The sequence below is a fragment of the Parasteatoda tepidariorum genome, chromosome 1 (assembly GCF_982258835.1).
Source record: "Parasteatoda tepidariorum strain Cologne lab strain chromosome 1, Ptep-v5.0, whole genome shotgun sequence".
Lineage (NCBI taxonomy): Eukaryota > Metazoa > Arthropoda > Arachnida > Araneae > Theridiidae > Parasteatoda > Parasteatoda tepidariorum.
The window spans coordinates 57,724,649-57,744,024 of NC_141755.1; the positions used below are offsets into that span (position 1 = coordinate 57,724,649).

General features: G+C 28.3%; 2 protein-coding genes across 2 annotated transcripts in view; one reads left to right on the forward strand and one right to left on the reverse strand.

Moving 5' to 3' along the window:
• Positions 1-13,986, reverse strand: LOC107441776 (RNA-binding protein RO60). The gene is made up of 7 exons (XM_016055152.4): positions 13,747-13,986; positions 11,161-11,694; positions 9,514-9,725; positions 6,515-6,790; positions 5,088-5,330; positions 3,122-3,291; positions 1-916 (listed from the first exon to the last, which is right to left on the reverse strand). Exons 2-7 carry the CDS (start codon positions 11,678-11,680, stop codon positions 787-789), a joined length of 1,551 nt encoding a protein of 516 aa, XP_015910638.1. The 5' UTR covers positions 11,681-11,694; positions 13,747-13,986; the 3' UTR covers positions 1-786.
• Positions 13,986-19,376, forward strand: part of LOC107441777 (uncharacterized) — a 23,404-nt gene continuing 18,013 nt past the window's right edge. Inside the window, exons 1-2 of the mRNA XM_016055153.4 lie at positions 13,986-14,331; positions 17,139-17,285. Of these exons, the coding sequence (XP_015910639.1) occupies positions 14,148-14,331; positions 17,139-17,285 (331 nt within the window). The 5' untranslated portion in view covers positions 13,986-14,147. The remainder of the gene's footprint in view (positions 14,332-17,138; positions 17,286-19,376) is intronic.

Here is a 19,376-nt window from a genome sequence, read left to right on the forward strand (position 1 = left end):
TTCATAAAAAAGCTGATTGGTTTATTTTGTCAAATGAGGATTACATTTTTTTTTCAACAAAATACAAATGTGTTCATTAAAATTATGAAAATTAACATAGTCATAAAAAATTATGTTACTTGTGCAAAAGTCATAATTAAAATGCAATATATATTTTAATGATACTAACAAAAATAATGGCTTTTTTTAAATTGTATAATAAATATCCCGAAGGTAGAACAAAAGGTGTACATGAATTTTTATTCTATGCAATAGCATTAAAATTCATTCACAACTATTTACATATAAGTAAAACTAAAACAAATTGAAATTATAAGCCTCAAAAATCTACATACCATGCTCCCAAAAATGTAGTTGTAAAGTCAATATAAATAATCTATCACATACAGGCATGTAAATCAACAGTACACAAAAAGAGGCTTACTGACGAACAACTAACAAGTACAGTTTACTAGCATTTTCTAAGCCCTTTATGTGTCAAATGTAATGAAGAAAATTTTCAGTTGAAATCACAAATAATAACTAGAACAAAATTATTTAACTGAGATGGAACTAAATTATGCATCCTTATAATTCATTTAATTTTAGAAAGTAAATATATCTCACAACTCACTACATTAACAAGACTTGTTCTCGGTATACATAAAAATATTCTTTTAATAATAAAAAGAGCTGCACTCTTTAAAATGATGCCACAATAGACATGTACAAATACAACATGAGGACAGAGCACACTTAAATATGGTTCCCGTAATTCAGAAATATTGATTAAAAAGGCCCCTTCTGTTAAAACAAACCACATGTAAAATCTTGAATAGTCTGCACAAGCTTAGTGTGAAATCCAACAATATTCAAAAAGTCAGGACCCTCTTGAGTGAAGGTAGATTTTCTATCACAGAGAGTTGATAGAACATACCTGCGAAATACAATAAATATCATATTTTTATCATAATAACCAGAAGGGGAGAAAAAAAAACTACTTTAAACATAGGGGGTTAAAAAAACAATGACCAGTGGTAATGATAGTCTAGGCATTTTTAATATTTTGAGTTTTAAAACTTGAAAAATATTTTGAGAAAATGAATTTAATAATAGATTTGGATCATTTAAAGAGAAGGGTACATAAGATCATTATTAATCAATACTAATTCATAAAAAAAATATAATAATCACCATTACCAATTACTTATTGTAAGAAAAATTAATTATTTAACTACACAATATAATTGATAATTACCTAAAAGTCTTATTTACAAGATAGATATAATGTGAGGACCGCTTTCCGACCACCATGTGCTGGTGGTCAGACAGTGGTCCTCTTGGGAGGACTGTCGTGACGGCGTTTAAGCATACTTAAGGTGAAGTTATTAAGATATTTTAAATTTGTGGGTTTTATTCCTAAAATATATCAAATAACTGCTTATTCTTAGAAAAATAATTCATATACTTTTTTCACAATATACACTGACAGAACAGAACTCATGGGATAGCAGGGCTCTGATTTGTGGATGGACAGTACGTGTGACCAACGCCATCTGGTGGCCTCTGCGACGGTCTCAGTTGTGTGTTAGACATTGCTTGAAGTGGCTGTGTGAGTGATCAGGCAAAATGCAACGTCGTCGTGAGTTGACGGCATTCGAACGTGGCATGGTTGTGGGTGCCCGACGCATGGGGCATTCAATTTCGGAAGTGGTTCAGGAATTCGACTTCCCAAGGTCAACCGTGTTGAGAGTTTACCGAGAATGGGTGAATGAGGGTGACACAGTCCACAACAGATACCATACCGGCCGTCCACAGGCCCTAAACGACTGAGACGAGTGGTAACTCGAGATAGGAGAGCAAATGCGCAACAAATCACGGCTGAATTCGACACTGGCCGTGACAGAGATGTGTCCCAGTGGACAATCTGTCGGAACATGCGTGTTCTCGGGTATGCGAGCCGTCGCCCCACACGTGTTCCACTGCTAACCCAGCGTCATCGGACAATTCGGTGTGCATTTGCCACCAATCACCACGGATGGACACTGCAACAGTGGCGTAACGTAATCAGGTCTGACGAATCACGTTATCAACTGTTCCATGCTGATGGGAGACATCGTGTGAAGCGCACATTGCAAGAAGCGATGGATCCAGCATGCCAAGTGGGCACAGTCCAGGCCGGTGGCCCATCAGTCATGGTGTGGGGTGCATTTTCGTGGCATGGAATGGGCCCCCTGGTCGTTCTGGATGCCACATTGACTGGCCAGCGGTATCTTCAGCTGCTTGGAGACCATCTCCACCCCTTTGTCATGTTTCAACACCATGATGACACTGCTGTGTATCAAGATAACAATGCAGCCCCACATCGCGCCAATATCGTCCATGCCTGGTTCGACGAGCATGCAGGTGAGATCCAACGACTGAACCCCATTGAACATATCTGGGATGCCCTTGACGTCAGGTTCAGGGCATTGAATCCTCAACCCACGAACAGGTCACAATTGACTGCCGCTCTGTAGGATGTGTGGTGCCAACTACCTCCGGACGTGTTCCAGGATATCCCATGAGTTTTGCTCAGTCAGTGTATGATCATATGATTATTTCATGACCTAAGATAGATGTTAAGTTATTGGAAGTTTTGAAAAAGCATGCTTCAAACATTTGAACAGAAAATCAGTTTCGCATTTTTTTCCAAATAACAAGTAGGGCAAATGAAAAAAAAAAAATACTTCTCTAATACAGATGATTTTTTTTCAAAACTGCATTTAAAAATCAGCTTATTAATAAGTAAATCTACAGAATTTTTTTAAAAATCCAGTTAGGCTTTGTTTCAAGAGTTAGGTTAGATGTCTTTTTTTCCTGCAAAGTCTAAGCATTTTGAAACTTCTTTTAAAAAGCTAAATGAAATTGAAAATCGATTAAAGATCCTATCGATAGTTTTTCTGTCCACTAAAAATGCAACAACAAGAAATGGTCTGAGACAAGTGTATTTTTACATTATAGAAAGGCAGAATTTGACTCCCCATTAATTTCAAAATTTGGAAATAAATGAACTTTAAAGAAGAAAGAAATTGAAATGCTAAATAAATAATGATAAAAAAAATATATTAATAATATTGTTAATAAAATTGTCTTATACTACCTAGTATTTGGTAGCCGCATCGTTTCCTTGTACTCTTTCATGGTACTAACTAAATCACTATCATCAGCTTTTGAATTGATGTCACTGAATACAACAAAGGCATCAAAGCGCAGCTTTTTAGTAAGAGCATAGTTGATGGGTGCAGATAAAATTATTGGACCAGCAGGTACCTAATAACAACATTCTAATAAGTATTTAAATAGCAACAATAATACATTGAAAGCTTACATTTAGCATCAAAGAATTAAACTTTTGTATAAATTCATAAAATTTTAACTTCTATAAAATGAAAGTTTTTAATTTTTAAGAATGACATTTTAAACCTCTTCATGGCATAATGGAATTGACAGGCACATAGAAAATTTCATTTGAACAAGCAATTTTCTACACAATGCTAGTTTTCTGAAGTTGCTTGATAAAACAACAGTATACAAGGGAATCCCAAACTTCCTCTGTTTATAAAACTATCAGAGGGTTAAAATAATAATCTATTTAATATAAGACATAATCTTGAATATTTCAAAATTATTATACTTATCCTTCTTCAAAAAAAATGTGAAACTTTGACTTATGGTGCTACATTAGGTAAAAACAATTAATATTAAACTTTGTTATTTATAAAGTTTTGCATGGACTTCTTTAAAAATGGAAGTAAACATACATAAAGTTTAATCATATCTACTAAACTGCAAAGACAAATTTTGAATAATATCACATGAATGATTTCACATAAAAAATAAATTTTAATAAAACAGAGATTTGTAAATACTAGATATTAAAAAAAAAAAAAACTTTAATATCAGCCTAAAAGGCGTTTGAAAAAAATAAATTTTTGCTATTGTAAATTTTTTTTTAATCCTTCACAACAGAAAATAAATAAATTTTGAACACATTATAAATATTTTACGGAAAATTACATTTTAGAATTTAAATTTAAGTTTGTCAAAAAATGTGTGTTATTTTTAGATGAATAAATTGGGCTACAAATGAAAATCAGATAAATTTACAAGTTTGAAATTTCTTTAAATAAAAAGAAAAGAGCATGTCCTAGGTCTTAGGTACGTAAAATTTCATTGCAGATCTTAAAACTAGAACCAATTTTTTTGCAAAAATCGGTTTACAAATTCTGAGAGAAAATATAATTTAATATATAAAATGATTTCTTAAGCTATTAAAATATAACAAATGATCTCAATTTAAGTAAGAATAATTAATTCATCATAATTAAACAATGAGATTAGTTGGCTCCTTAATAAAAATATGTAATGTAAGTTAAATATAAAAAAAAGCTTCATGCAGATTACAGCTTGTAATTTTTTTTTTTAACTCATTTAAATTTTAAAGAAAATCTGTCTTTCAAACTCCACCAAAACAGATTCTGCTGTTGAAAATGCAGGTTCAAATCTTTTCTAAGCAGTGACAAGCTTAGAATTACTAATATTTAATGTAATAGAAAGGGAAGTCCATTTTTTGTCTTTAAAAAAAATTTCAGGAACGATTTTTCACAAATTTTAACTATAAAAAAAAAAAAAGTTATCTTAGTTGAAATTCTAATGATCTGATTTTTTTTTTTTTTTTTTTTTTTACATTATTTTATACAAAATCAAGCAAATAATTCCAATTATATCTAGTACTTCAAATCAAAGAATTCGAATTTTCCATGTTTGATTGTAATATTTAAATAGAAAAAATTATCACTTCTCAAAACTACCCCAAATATTAAAAATTGAAAACACTCATAAGAGTTATTGAAAATAACTTTTTAAATATTTAGAAGTGTTTGGTAAAAATCAAGAGATTTACAATAATACTCATATCATCAAAGTAAAAAATCATATCATAAATTAATATCAAAGTCTCTTGAAAAATATTAAGGAAAATTAACAACCACATGTCATCAATAAATTATAAGGAAATAACAAGAAAATATAATGGAGAAAACAGTACTACAGTTATTAAAACCTACTTCATTTAAACGCTCAACTATATCCACAAGAGTCATTTTATGGTTTATATCCACTTGCACTAGCTCATTTTCAGAAAAAACAAGGGCAGTGACATTAGAAAGCTCAGATCTCACAAGTGCCATGAGTACAATGTCACCAATGTGTGAAGGTGTCACGGCATTACAACCAGAACACTTGCTAAGATTCATTGATACACCAACATCAATCGCAACCAAGTATCTTTTTTCTGTTGTCCGTATCCGCTAAACAATAAAATATATACCTTTAATTTACATCTTAAAAGGTGGAAATAGATTATGAATAATAAATTTGTAAATAATAAGAGGTAATTTGGCTAGTGACAAAGATAGCATTAACACTAAATGCAGTGTTAAGTACATGAAGGTTCTAATTGCATTTAGTAAGACAAAAAAAAAAATTCTAAAATTGTTTGTCTTTGAATTCTGCAAAAAAAATTCACCACCATCCTTTTAAACCTACCAGCAGTTCTGCACATAGAAAGTCATCCTTTTTTTGTACTTAATCCCAAATGGTCATGCACACACACATAGAAAACCTCACTCTATTTTCTCCCTACAAACAGCCATGCACTTAGAAAAAGCCTATGATTTTTATGGGCAAAAACAATCTATCTTGAGTCAGGTGAGAGAAAAATGACCCTTATACAATAATTTTCTGATAGCAGGAGGGGAGGATTTAACCTGAACCACAGTTAAATAAAATTTAAAAAAAAGGGCGAACATTTGGAAGCAGTACTAATAAAAATATCAAAACTGCCAGTATATTAAGTTGAATAACTCTATGACATTCTTATAAAATTAAAATTGTTTTCCCTATAAACATCAAACCTAAGTTCTCCAAAACAATTTTTTTACCTTTTAATTAACTAAATCCACATTTTTTTTAAAATTAAAGTTCCAGAATTAATTTTTTGAGAAACTTAAAATATATTTAAACATTCCTTGCATTTTTTTTTTTTTTTTTATTAATTTTAGATTTCATTTAGTTAGCTAATGTGATATAACTATCTGAATTGATTTTGAAATATGTTTGACCTAGTAGTCGATGTAGATTGAAAAATGATGAAGGGAGATTTATTTCTGAATACATTCTTAAATCACATTACTTTCTTTGAACACCCATATAAAGATATAATTTAATACTTAAAATCATAACATTTGTGATAAAAAAATTATTTTTAATGAAAAATTTTACAAAAATAAATGAAAAATATAGTTATCTTTTATATTTAAAGAGCTTGACATCAAAAAGGTTTTATTTAACAACTTTTATAGCTATATAATAATACAATTAATTGTAATCTAATAAAACTGTGTAAAACATTTACATTTTAAAATCTCTAAACTGCATTCCTATTAAGAATTTTTTTAACAACAATCTTTTTAAAAACAACATAAACACAAACCTTAAAAGATTCCAAGTGTAAATTCTGAAGGGCATCATCCAAAGCAGGTGTACTTTGTCTTAACATGGGTTTACAAGAAATTTGCCAACGTCGTATAGCTAAAAATGTATCTAGAGGTCCTATGTCTTCACTGTTCAAAGCTTCTTCGGTAGTTAATCTTTCCAGAGCTGCTTTGTAATGGGGACTGTTAAGTTTCAACAAACCCACTTTGTGATAACGAGGCAGCTGGTTCAACAGACTAGGAAGTGGTACACGAGGAATTATACACAAAGACACCTAAAACAATTAATATAATTTTTAAAAATGAATCCCTATATTTGTGGCAATTACTATGAGTATAGCTAAAAAAATATGTATACCAAAATGGTATTGAAAAATGATATAATTTCTAGCAAGTTCAAAAATGTTGGGAAAAATCTAAGCAAGAAATAGTACAATATTTTTAATACAATCATTTAATAAGTTTGAGAATTTTAATTTACATGTACTAAATCTGCAGTGTTTTTAATCTGGTGAAATTCCATCAAGAGCAAAGTAAAAAGCAAATCCTCCAGTATTTCAACACATAAAAAATTTTACTTAACTATGAACACTAATTGCTCAATTTGTACAACATAAAATCGAAAAGTGACTTGAGCCCAGCCCAAAAAGTATGTTCATATTACACATTTTTTTTCCTTAATAAGATGATTACAGAAAATACTAGAAAATATGAATACAAAATATGAATATATACAATAGATTCCATTAATAATTATTAACTATCCAAGTGTTAACAAATATTAAGTTAAAAATTATTGAGCCCCTGAGTAAAATTGTGCAAAAATTTCCCTGCTATGCACTATTTTCTTATTTATTAACGTGGAAAAACTGGTTTTTTAACCCCTTAACTGCCGCGGGCGTATATATACGTCTCGGCCAGTTGATGCGTTAACTGCCGCAGGCGTATATATACGCTTTCCCGAAGTACGATGCTTTGCATTGCGCTGCTATAAATAGAAGTACACCCCCCACTTCAGAATGCAGTAAAATGGCCTTGGAAGTGTTTGCTTTGCGAATGTATTACTAATTTCGGAGGAGGGGGAATGGGAAAAGGATGTTATGGAAAAGTGATATCGTATTAATCATTAATCGCTTGTGTGTATTTATTTGAGTAAGGTCGGGTTTATTCTTTTTTCGCTTTTGTTTCTCGTATGTATTTGGTGCTTTTTATTCTTTCCATCAACGTCTTCAAAGAAAAATGCATCGCGAAAATTTGCTATTTGTTCAAGAAAAAAAATTTGTCGTGAATCCCACCATCAGTGCGATGAATGTGATGTTGGTTTATGTGTGCAACCATGTTTCAGGATTTATCATACAACAGCTAAGTTTTAACATCTTTTATATTGTATTTTTATTATTTAATTTAAATTTTGTATTTTCCTTCTTTTCTTTTTCTTGTCTTGTAAAATTAAACTGTTTTTAAATTGCAAAGCGTGCATCATTTTCCCCACCAAAACACCGTGTAAGAAAGTGCACTTGAGCGAAAAACGGTGGCACTGGGGAGTGAATCACGTTAATTTTACTCGGCAGTTAAGGGGTTAATGCAGGTAAGCCTGCATCGAAAAATTCGGAAAAATCAGGGTTTGCGCTCAGAGGGTTAACTCAATAAATAATAAAAAGCTTACGATTGACTAATCAACAAAGAGAAGGTAGATAAATTTCACATAATTAGTAATAGATTGTTAAAGTAGCATAAACTAAATGACTTATGTGAGTAGAAGAAAGAAAAAAGAATATGAAAAGATAAGATACTAAGAAAGTATCAATTTTTAACACATAATTCTTAAAATAAAACCTTAAAAAAAAAAATTTTAAAAAACCTATGATCAAACTATTTTTTCGTCAACCCTCCAAACATTTTCAAAAATTAGACACATAATTTGCTCATTTAAATAATTTATGAAATTAGATACATTGTTAAACACTTTCACGGCAACAAATAATATAACAAAAAAACGTGTTTTGAAATAGAACATAGTTGACTTGATACTCATTAATGGGTCTAGGTTCTACATGTAGCACAGTCAAACTGTATGTATCTTCTTGTTTCAACGATCCCATCCCAAATGCTATTCTTATAATGTTGATATCTGTTTAGATAATTTTTCGAAAATAGAAGATTCTTACATCTATCATTCAGAAATTGAAAAACATTTTCCAAAAATATTAAAGTTAATTTGATTCAAGAAGAAAGTAACATCCGATGCTAATAATGAAGAAAATGTGGATTTGTTACAGTTTAGGTAAAATGCCTCAAATAACAGGTTTGATGTTTGAAATTTGTGGTGTTATCTATTCAAGAAATGGTTGCAGAAACTGAAGAAGTGCAAAGTGATAAAGATGAAGACCGAACTTAATGCAACCAATTAGTGCAAACATTTGCAAAAGGCCTTTAAAACAATGAGAAACTTTTTGTATTCACACAAACTTTCAGAAAACTAACAGCAATCTGTAACAAAGGTCCAAAATTTATAGTTTGCACTGAGAAGAAAGAGAACCAAGATTTCCAGATATTTAAAATAAATAAAAAAAATTATTTATCCTTCTTTCGCATCATAAATATTTTAGAAGGAATTATTTTAGTTTATACAAGTAAAATTTTTATAATTATTGTACATTTATTAATTTTTATGCATTTTCTAGTCAGTATTTGATATTTTAAGTAGACTCGCATTCGACGTTTTCGTGCATCTTTTGTTCATAATGAATAGTTCCTCATGAAATGATTAATCGAGGTTCTACTGCATATGGATACTAAGACAAACTTTAAAATAAGATGGCAAAGTATACCTTGACAACTTTAAATGACAGATAAAAATTTTAAAAAATAAAGTTATTCAAAGAAGAAGTTTACCTTTATCAATTCTTAATCATTAATTATCTTAACTTAGAAGATGAAATTCATAAATCTATTTGATAATATATTTTGTGAATAATATATTTTAAAACATAAGTACCTCTTTAGATTTTATAATTTTGTCTGGAATATGTTCAAGGCACAAGTTGTGAATTTCAATAAGTCTAGCAGCAGCTTGAGGATCAGTGGCATGAACAACTTCATGAACACCTTTCAAGAAATTTAAAATTGGCTCAGCTTCTGGCTCAGCAGCAAATTCTTTTTCTGCACATTCTAAACCTTTTACTATTGCTTTTAGAACTGCAGCACTGCCTAAGAAAATAAATAAAGCATAAATATTTACAGGAGATAACTAATGATTAAAACACTGTCATTTATATACTTAATATCATTGTCATTTCAAAGTTCATAATAAACTTTTTTTTTCTAGTAGGTAGGTAACATAAGTAGGTACTATATTTATGTCGCACTAGAGCTGCACAATTGGCCGTTGGCAACTGTCTGGGAAACATTACTGAAGATAACCAGAAGACAGCCATCACAATTTTTATCCACTGCAGAGGGAATGATTTCTCCGCTTTGGTAGCCCAACAATCTATGCGCGAGTCAAGCACTGCTTACAGTAGAATAGCTTAACGAGGACTGATACCGCGCAACTTTAGTACCTAAAGCAGGCTAATTAAAATCGTCACCCACCCACTTACTGACCGCAGCCACTGAACTTGACTTTGGTGTTCTGCTGGGAACCATGTCTTTACAATCATTTCACAGCGGAACCTTTTTCTTTCTTATAGTTCTTACTAAATATTCTATTTTTACACATCTTAAAGAAATATCAGTTCTTTTCTGTGGCCCTAAAGTGATTTAAAACTTAAAATAATTTATAAAATATAAGATCTGACTGAACATTTAAATATTTCATTTAGATAATATTATCAATGAGCATTTAAATCTGTAGATAAAAAAAAACTCAAACTTCTTTGCTTCCCAAATAAAAAATCTTTCTGCAAGAATTCTGTAATGTTCGGCGACAATGTCGCCGTGTCGCCACAATTCTGCCACGGGGGTCCTGATATAAAATAATAAATCTCAATTTTAAAAATAAATATGAAAAATTAATATTTATGAAAAAAGTTATTAGTAATTGATTCAGTAATAATAATTCAACAAAGAATTAAAACCAAAATGTCTATGTCAATTTTCCTTACATTACATTTACTTTTATTTTCTTCTTCTGCTATTAATACATAAGGTATGGAATTTTTATTTAATTTTGCCAACATAAATCTTTTGGCAAGCTATTTTCCTTTGGTCATGGAGATTTATGCATCACGAAGCATGTCACCTTTTTTTCGTATCCCCTTACAACTTTCGGCATATTTGTCAGATTATAACACTTAAGTGGAATCACTGCTCTAGTAGCTATAGCAGATTAATGTTCTTCAATTAAAATTATATTTTGCCATTATATACAATAAAATTTCTTTAATGATATAATTTTCATTGATTGATTTGAGGATTTCAATTTGGAGGAAAAGAACTTAATGGATAAAAGAAATAAGTAAAATATAATAAACAGAGATAGGGAAAACGGATCAGAGGGATAAATAAATACTTCTACATAAAATACAATAAAAAGATACGATCAGAATAAGAGGGGGAAAAGAGCCTGCAAGATCACAATAAACAAACATTTATTATATTGAATAAATGCTTTAAAAGCTAACAAAATAATAATAAATAGTACCTGGTTTACTAGGCTTTACATGAGCCATACAAAGAACATCCTTATGTGTCCACTTATGACGCGACTTGACTCTCGTCACTTCCATAGCCAAATCCTTGGGATCCCTTTTAACATACCAATTAATAAGGAAATTTCGACTCATTCGACCCCAACCTTTCAATGGCTTAATGACATCTTTAAAAATGTAAATAAAAGTAAGCATATTGGAAGCAGAAGAACAGATCTCAGCTGCAGCTTCAAAAGCTTTCCCTTTCGTATAAGAATTATTTGAAGGATGTGCAAATACAGCTAAGACATACAGTAAGGTTTCGCAGCCTATAAAATGACCTTCCTTAAAAGAACGAATAACCTCTTCAACAGCTTCTTGAACCAAACCAGACTGCATCAGCTCCTTGAGAAATTGACAAGTTTCAGGATTAAAGGGATATTTTACTGAATCAGGATACATTTTAGATTCATCTCCAAGATACAAAAAGCGAGAGAGTTGAATCAAGTTTGCATCTTTTGTTGTTTCAGCCATGTTGATAGTGTTATCTAAAAGATAAAAAGGAATAACATATTTAATAAAACTAAATAAAATATAAGTTTAAGAAATGATTAAATGTTAAAAAATGAAAAATATTAGATAATTCAAAATTATTATTTTTCTTCATATACTTTTATGACAAATATTAAAAGCTGTTGAATCACTTTCATGGTTAAAAAGGAATTACAACATGCAGAACCTCCCATAATTACATACTCAAGAAGGTTAACCAGGCATAACTTTATTTTTCTTTTAGTATGTTAGAGTTGTAATCTACAAAACTCCATCAATAATAAATTTTAAAATTTGATAAACATTTATCATGAATGCCAAAAAAAATTTTTTAGAGCTTCCACAATATGATGATTGTCTGCATTAATCGCTTTTAAGAATAGTTATATCATGTCGCCATTATATGATTGACACTAATACTGTGCATTTTCATAATAGATTTCTTACAGCCCCTCGCAGATTGCTCAGCCTCCAATCTTCAGAATTTAATAATTCTGATTCTTCAAATACTTTGCATGTGGTTTAAAATAAAAAATACTGAAATAAATAAAAAAAATTCTTTACTTTTAGTTAAAGCACAAAAATTAATTTTTGTTTAACTTACAAGCATCAAAATTGACAATTTATACTTTAGAAAAATTGAAGGCACAGTTACATGAAATTAATTATTTTTACCTTTTACTAAAATACAACTCTTTTGGTAAATTATTATTCATATATTACGTCATGAAAATACTTTAACTGTAAGTTTTCATTGTTTGAAGAACATAACCTGACTTTTATAGTTTCATCAATTTTAGAAAGTATATATTTGAAAATTAATGTCAATTTGAAAAGAAATGTCTATCAGGTTAACCACAAACATTCAAAGAAAAAAAAAATTCTAAGATTTCTCCACTATTACATCAAATTTCCCAGATTTTTATAACCAATAGCACACATTTTACTATTATTATTTTTTTTTAATTATGCCTTATTCTAATATATAAAATGTGTGACAAAATCTTTATGTTTGTCGTTAGAGTTGAAGAAAAAGAATTTTTTTTCCCAAAAAAAATTATTACAAGTAATTTTAAGCACTTTAAAATCATAATAAATTATTTTCCGGGACTTTAAAAAGGGTAAATTAGTCAATTTTCCTGGTTTTTCCAGATTGATCAAATTCACAGTTTTCCTTGTTCTGTGGCCACTCCTTCTATTCACTTTCTTCAGATCTTTGAAATGCCAACACCTGCTAGAAATGCAGATACTACATTTACAGTAAAGCACAGTAATAAAGTGTTATTCTTCCCAGATTACTCTTTTCTTCTACACAAATAATGCGGAGCATATCTGGTAATTAACGATCAAATGATTTTTATCGAGTACAAACTTTATAGCGTAAAAAAAATTTAAGAAATTTTGATTGAAACTACTATTCCGTACTAAAAGTAACAGTGTTTAAAGTAATATGATAAAGAATGATGCTAAAGCATTATTTTAACTAATGACTTTTGATCAAATTGTTAATAAATTATGAAATTGCACTGCATCAAAAAATTTTCAACGCTGTAAAATGATATGATTTTGAATATATGAATGATATGACAGCAATTTTAATACAGTCAGATGATTACTGACTGTATTAAAATTACAGCAGTAAATAAATTTAATCATGATATTATTTACTGCTGTAAAATCATATCATGGTTAAAATGATATGATTCTATAGCAGTTTGTAGAAGAAAAAAAAGACAGCGATTGTCAACGCCTATATCCGGTCAAATGAATCATCTAACTAATATTTATTACAAGCTCAGGATTTCACATTAATTTTTGTAACAATTTTTAAATGGCTTTAAGAAATTAAATATTTAATTTGATGCCCCCTAATGATCAAACAAAATATTTGATGATACAATCATTTGTTGCAAAATAAAGATTACACCAAAGCAAAGCATATAGTTGATTTTTAAAGGTTCAAAAAAGAAATGTCATAAATAATACGACAATTTGTTATTGAAAACTTTATAATGAATACTAAAACTAAATAAAATATTAATTTTCACCTGATTGTGTCAAATTCCCAAGCGAACGTAAATAAATAAACAAAGAAGCTATAAAGTACTTGTTGCTATTTTCTCTAAAACAAATACACTAATATTAATTTTGCATTTTTTTAATAGATAAATTGCCTTTAAAAATAACAATTGCTTTAAAATTGAAATTTATACATATATTTTTCATTAAAAGTATAAAAGATGATAAAAGTTACTTCTACTGAACTGTTTAACTATAACTTTTTATCATTATTTAACTGTAGCCGTGATCTCAATACATTATTTGTAAACAAATTTTAACTCAAAATTCCGCATGTTATTTCAGTATAAATTTATTTTATTTTATTTACCATGCATCCTATGTTTTAACTTTACATAAAAAAAAATAATTGTTTTGTTTCAATTGAAATATGACTAATTTATCAATCAATGTTGATGATTCTGATTTTGATAAAGTTAAACAAAGTCTATTAATCGAGAACGAATTCTTAATAAAATTGATTGATACTATTCCTGCTAAAATATATTTCAATCATGATATCCAAGAAAGAATTTTGTCTGAAAAGCATGCTGTTATGGATGAAAAAGCTGAGGGTATTTCCCCTCTTTTAACTTTATTTAAATACATTGATTTTTAGTTTCATGTTCATTCCGTAGATTTCAATTAAATTTATGTATAATTAATCTATCTACAAATCATTATTCATCTATTTCAATACATTAATGATTAGACTGTAACTATAGATTAAACTGAATGTTCCTAACTTGCATATATTGTAATTCCTTCTGACAACGTGTAAAAAGTAGTATTACTGTACAATTTTATATACATGGAAGCTTTTCAAAAATAGCATTAGAGAAGTTTAGAAAAAATCACAGAAAGGGGCAAAATCAAAGGGTAAATCTCGTAGTCACCCCCCAGACATACAGTCACAGGGGTGACAGTATTCCAGATTTTTCTTATCATTCTTCCGAATCTAAAAACTTTAAGTAGGGTATATGATTTTCTGCTAGCATATTGCAGAATTCTGTGGGTATATCTCAAAACAATTGGTTTACGTACTTCCGCGAATCAAAAACTTGCAATTCGACGAAATTTTGAAACTTTTGCTATATCCTGTTAACGAGACCTTAATATACAAATGATTATTCCACCTATTTGATTCTTTTTGTTTCTTGGATTTTTGCCATTTTAAACATTAGGAATCTGCTAATATCAAAATTGTTTTTCAAGTGATTTTAATATCAAACATTGATTTTCATATTAACCTGATTTATAATGTACGCATTATGATTCATATTTACTGATTTAAAAATTGTATATTGTGATTTGTATTTACGTGTTTTAAAACCCTATGTCGCAATTTGTGTTCATGCCAGTTTGAAATCTTATATTGTGATGCGTATTAGCGTGGTTGTAATGTCGAACATCAATTTTCCTATTTATGTACTTGATTTAAAAACTATGCATTGGGATTTGTATTCACATGATCTAAAAATTATGCATCATAAGTCGATTAAGAAATTCAAAATAACAGTTTGTATTTTTTTTTTTAAATTCATTGTCGGTTTATATTCTCACTATTTTAAATTTTAATATTGCGATTCTTGTTAGAAGTTAGTTTTTTCTTGAATTAGCTATTATTAATGTGCTATTCTTCATTAGTATGTAATTTATTTTTAAATGTTCGTTCAAAAAAGTATATTAAATAAGAAACATGAATGGTAAATAAATTGGTTATCTTAATCTCAATTTTTTTCGTATAAAATTTCACTGTTTTACACTTTGTGTTACAATCACCCTTGATGTAAACATATAGTTTTTTTTTAATTATATTATAAACAATTATATTGTTGTTTAAGTAAAACATCTCTTGTTTGGTTGATTTCTTCCAGTAGCAAAAGCTATTCTGAATTGATTAATATTGTGCCAAAAAACTATATAATTTTTCTGTTTCTGATCTGTACAAACTTGAACCAATAATATCTAATTGAAAATTTAACATTTTCTTAATTCTATTTTGAACCACTTTAAACAGTCAAGTTGATTTCCTACTTATAATTTTCATTCATATTAAATTTTAAATATGAGGTATATCAATACTGCCTAGATATACTATTGTAGCTGTATGATAGCTTATTTATTGATTGAATTAATGGATAAATTAGCTGTATGGGCTAGAAATTGTCATTATTTTTTTATTGAAGTTACTGTATTAGGATATTTTATGATTAAAATGTGTTTAATTTGTATGAAGATTAGTAAATATTTAGACATTATTTTATAAATATTCTGAAGTAGCATTATTGTCAATTTATTCTTAAAATTAAAAATTCTTTTTACCTTACTAAAATCCTTTTGTGTCCGCTGTTTTTAAACTCACTGGCGTGTGACATCTGCATCTAAAAATAAATAATGATATCATAAAATTTCTAAGAATGAATTATTTATGCATGATAACATTAAAAATAATTTAGCTACTCTTACGTTAGAATTTCGAAATTAATTTTTAAAGCATAGAGACACAGCGTTAGAAATACCAAGTGGTTATGCTTTATGTCTTTGCAATCTGTTAAAATGAAAAAGTATAAGAAGATCTAGGTGTTACTTATAGAGAAATGAGAGGATAGTGTAATTAGAGCAGTTTCACTTTCTTTAATTCAGATTTTTAATTGAAAATTAAACTTTATAACTTAATCTAAATTTGCTTTATTAAATCCTATTTTATACTTACACCAGCAATGCCAAAAACAAAATTAAGAAAATATCTCTTTTCTTGTAAAAATATATATATTTCATTAATGAACTCAGCCCTTTATAATGATCAAAACTTTTTCTTACTGATTCAATCATGTTAAACAGCAGCCACTGCACAATGAAAACATTAATTTTGGAATTAGAAATTTATTTATGAATTTTGTAAATTTACTATGTCTTTAAGTACATTTCAAACACCAATATGCAAGTACGTGTATGTCCCTTTTAAATCCCATTACTGTCTAATAATAATTAACTGCAATGAAAACTGGAGACAAGTACACACAGGACTTTACAAAAGTAATTTCATTACAATGCTACATAATCAATCATATGTAAAAAGAATATCTATTGTAGTGTGTAGTATTATAGAATGTGGCATTGGTATAAAATAACTCAAGCTATTTCCTATTGGAAAAAAAAATTATGTTCATTTTGTTTGAAATTCAAATTATTTAAAAAGCCATAGTCTGCATTAACTTAAATACTTTTTATTATACTTTCCATTCCATTTTAGCGCTGTGTAAAATAATGTTACATCATCTAAAAATTAGTTATGTAACCTTTTTTTATTTTTTCAAAACTTTATTCTGTGGTCTGATAATTTTTTATTGTTTTTTTTTTTTTTCTTCGACACTTTTAGCTTTGAAAAAAGGTGTGAAACGCATTCAGCTATCTGCAAAGGGTAAACATAAAAGAGCTAGACTTGATCCCTTATGTCAAAAAAGTGTATCTGAAATACATAAGGAATTGGAAGGGAAAAAGCAGAAAAAATCTCACAAGAATAAAGGTTCTCTATTCTTATAATTTTGTTTCCTATGCTGCATATAATATTTATCATTTCAGCTTTATTTTATCGTATATATAATTTTAATTGGTCATTATATATTACAAAAATTATAACCATTTCTTTTTATTTAGATATAAAGTATCTATGCCTAAATAATTTTCTTATTATCCATATTCCAGTTGTGTCACTTTTCTGTGATTTTATGAATTTTCACTTTTTTTATCTAAATTATTTATCCATTTTTAATTAAGGGTGAAGACTTCATATTAATAAAAGCATTATTTGAAGATTGGTTGTTTCACAATTTTTTTTTTAATTATCTCATTCCAATTCAGTAAAGTATTTATAAAATTTTTAACTGAGGGCTCCTTCATAAATTCTTTTTTTTTTTTTTTTTAAATTATATGCACTTAAATATTTAGTTACTTTCAAAACTTGTAACTTTTATTAAAAATATTAAGTTCTGATGACATTTTGAAATAAAAATACGGAGAATCAAATGTCTTAAAGTGAACATACTTATAAAAAATTATTTTTAATTTAACTTTATATAATTTCTGTAAGTAGTCATTTTTTTTATAGTTTAATTTTTTATTAATGTTGTTTAATTTTCTTTTTTTAACTAAGAACTTGGTGGGTAGTAATAATGCTTTGCTGAAAGTTCTTTCCTATAATTTTATTAGAGTAACTCCATCGAACTTCTGAATTACTGTTATAATTTCAGTTGGTTATACTTCAAAGCTTGCACAGACAAAGTGCTCATCTTTTTTTTTTTTTTTTTTTTTTCCTTCATAACATTACAATTTTTATTTTATTACATCTCCACAACATACAAAATAAAAGAGAGATTGAAAGTCAACATTGTACATTATATTACCATATTTCTTCAAGTTCACTCAAAGAGAATATTGTTCGTCTTACTTGGGCATCAATTTACGGGTGATTCATATTGAACAGATAAATAATTCATAAGAATAACTAGCTGACACGTTTTTCTGATTTTTTGACAGGCTTTGATTTATTCCGTGTGCACAGTACTCGTGTTTATCTTTCCAGATTATTTTAAATTCTGTCATTGTTCTTATCAAACATGGAAAAATTTTGATAATGTAAAATGCTCTTAGTTAATTGTTGAATAAAAAGCTAAACTGCTCTTTAATTTAAAATTCTGTTAGGAAAAAAATTGTGTTTTTATCATTCACTGGTTATCATAAATAGATAATTTTCAATATTTTTGTGTTATCAATATTTAAGAAAAAATATTTCTACACACAAAAATATTCATGCTAATTATCAGCAGAGCAAGATTTTTATTACTATGCTCTTATATATTTAAATGTCAGAAAAATGTTTATCTAAAGAAATTTTTGAAATTTGTCAAATAATTCTACCATCAAAAATATTCTTTAATAACTATGCCGCAATTACAAATATAAAACCAAAATAGAGTTAACTATCAATTCAATTGTTGTAAAAAGTTTGACAAAAATATTTTCTATTTAATTTTAATTTTTAAATTTTTCACTGTTCTGTGTCATTTTAAAACTTTATTAATGTGTTTGTAACACAAAACCATCATTTTTTAAATAACTTACTTTGACTTATATTGTCATTTCATTTGTTACACTTATGTACACTGTGCAAGGTTTAGATGCTGTAATGATTAGATTTTGATTTTCACAATCTTAAAGATTCAAGGGATCGACCTCAAATATGCTAATTAATTTGTACAGTTTACAAAAATTTTAAAAACATTTAACTTTAAAAATCAGACACAAAAACATACTTTCTATGAATAAACATACTTTTTTTTTTTTTTACTGAATTTCATTTTTGACCTGCAAAATAGGGAAAGAGGTTAGCTTATAGAAAAGTGGTCAAAAGTTTTTTGCCCCTTAATGTTGATGAATATTCACATTTTGCATATTTTCCCATATCATGTAAGTTTTAGGTAGCAACAAAAAATGTTGGCACACCATTATAGTATTTGTTTTTTCGAAGATCAGTTCCTGTAAAAAAAAAAAAATTTAAATTATTTATTGTTATTAAACTATCAGTATTATTTAATAACGATAAAATAAATCTTGAATT

What these genes read in the sequence shown, in the direction of transcription:
- LOC107441776 (XM_016055152.4), bottom strand. Translation starts at nt 11,680, where the DNA reads ATGGCTGAAACAACAAAAGATGCAAACTTGATTCAACTCTCTCGCTTT. An exon ending in AAATTATAAAATCTAAAGAG is followed by an intron (nt 6,791 to 9,513) that starts GTACTTATGTTT and finishes TAATTGTTTTAG; the next exon opens with GTGTCTTTGTGTATAATTCC. An exon ending in TAGTTGAGCGTTTAAATGAA is followed by an intron (nt 3,292 to 5,087) that starts GTAGGTTTTAAT and finishes TGTTGTTATTAG; the next exon opens with GTACCTGCTGGTCCAATAAT.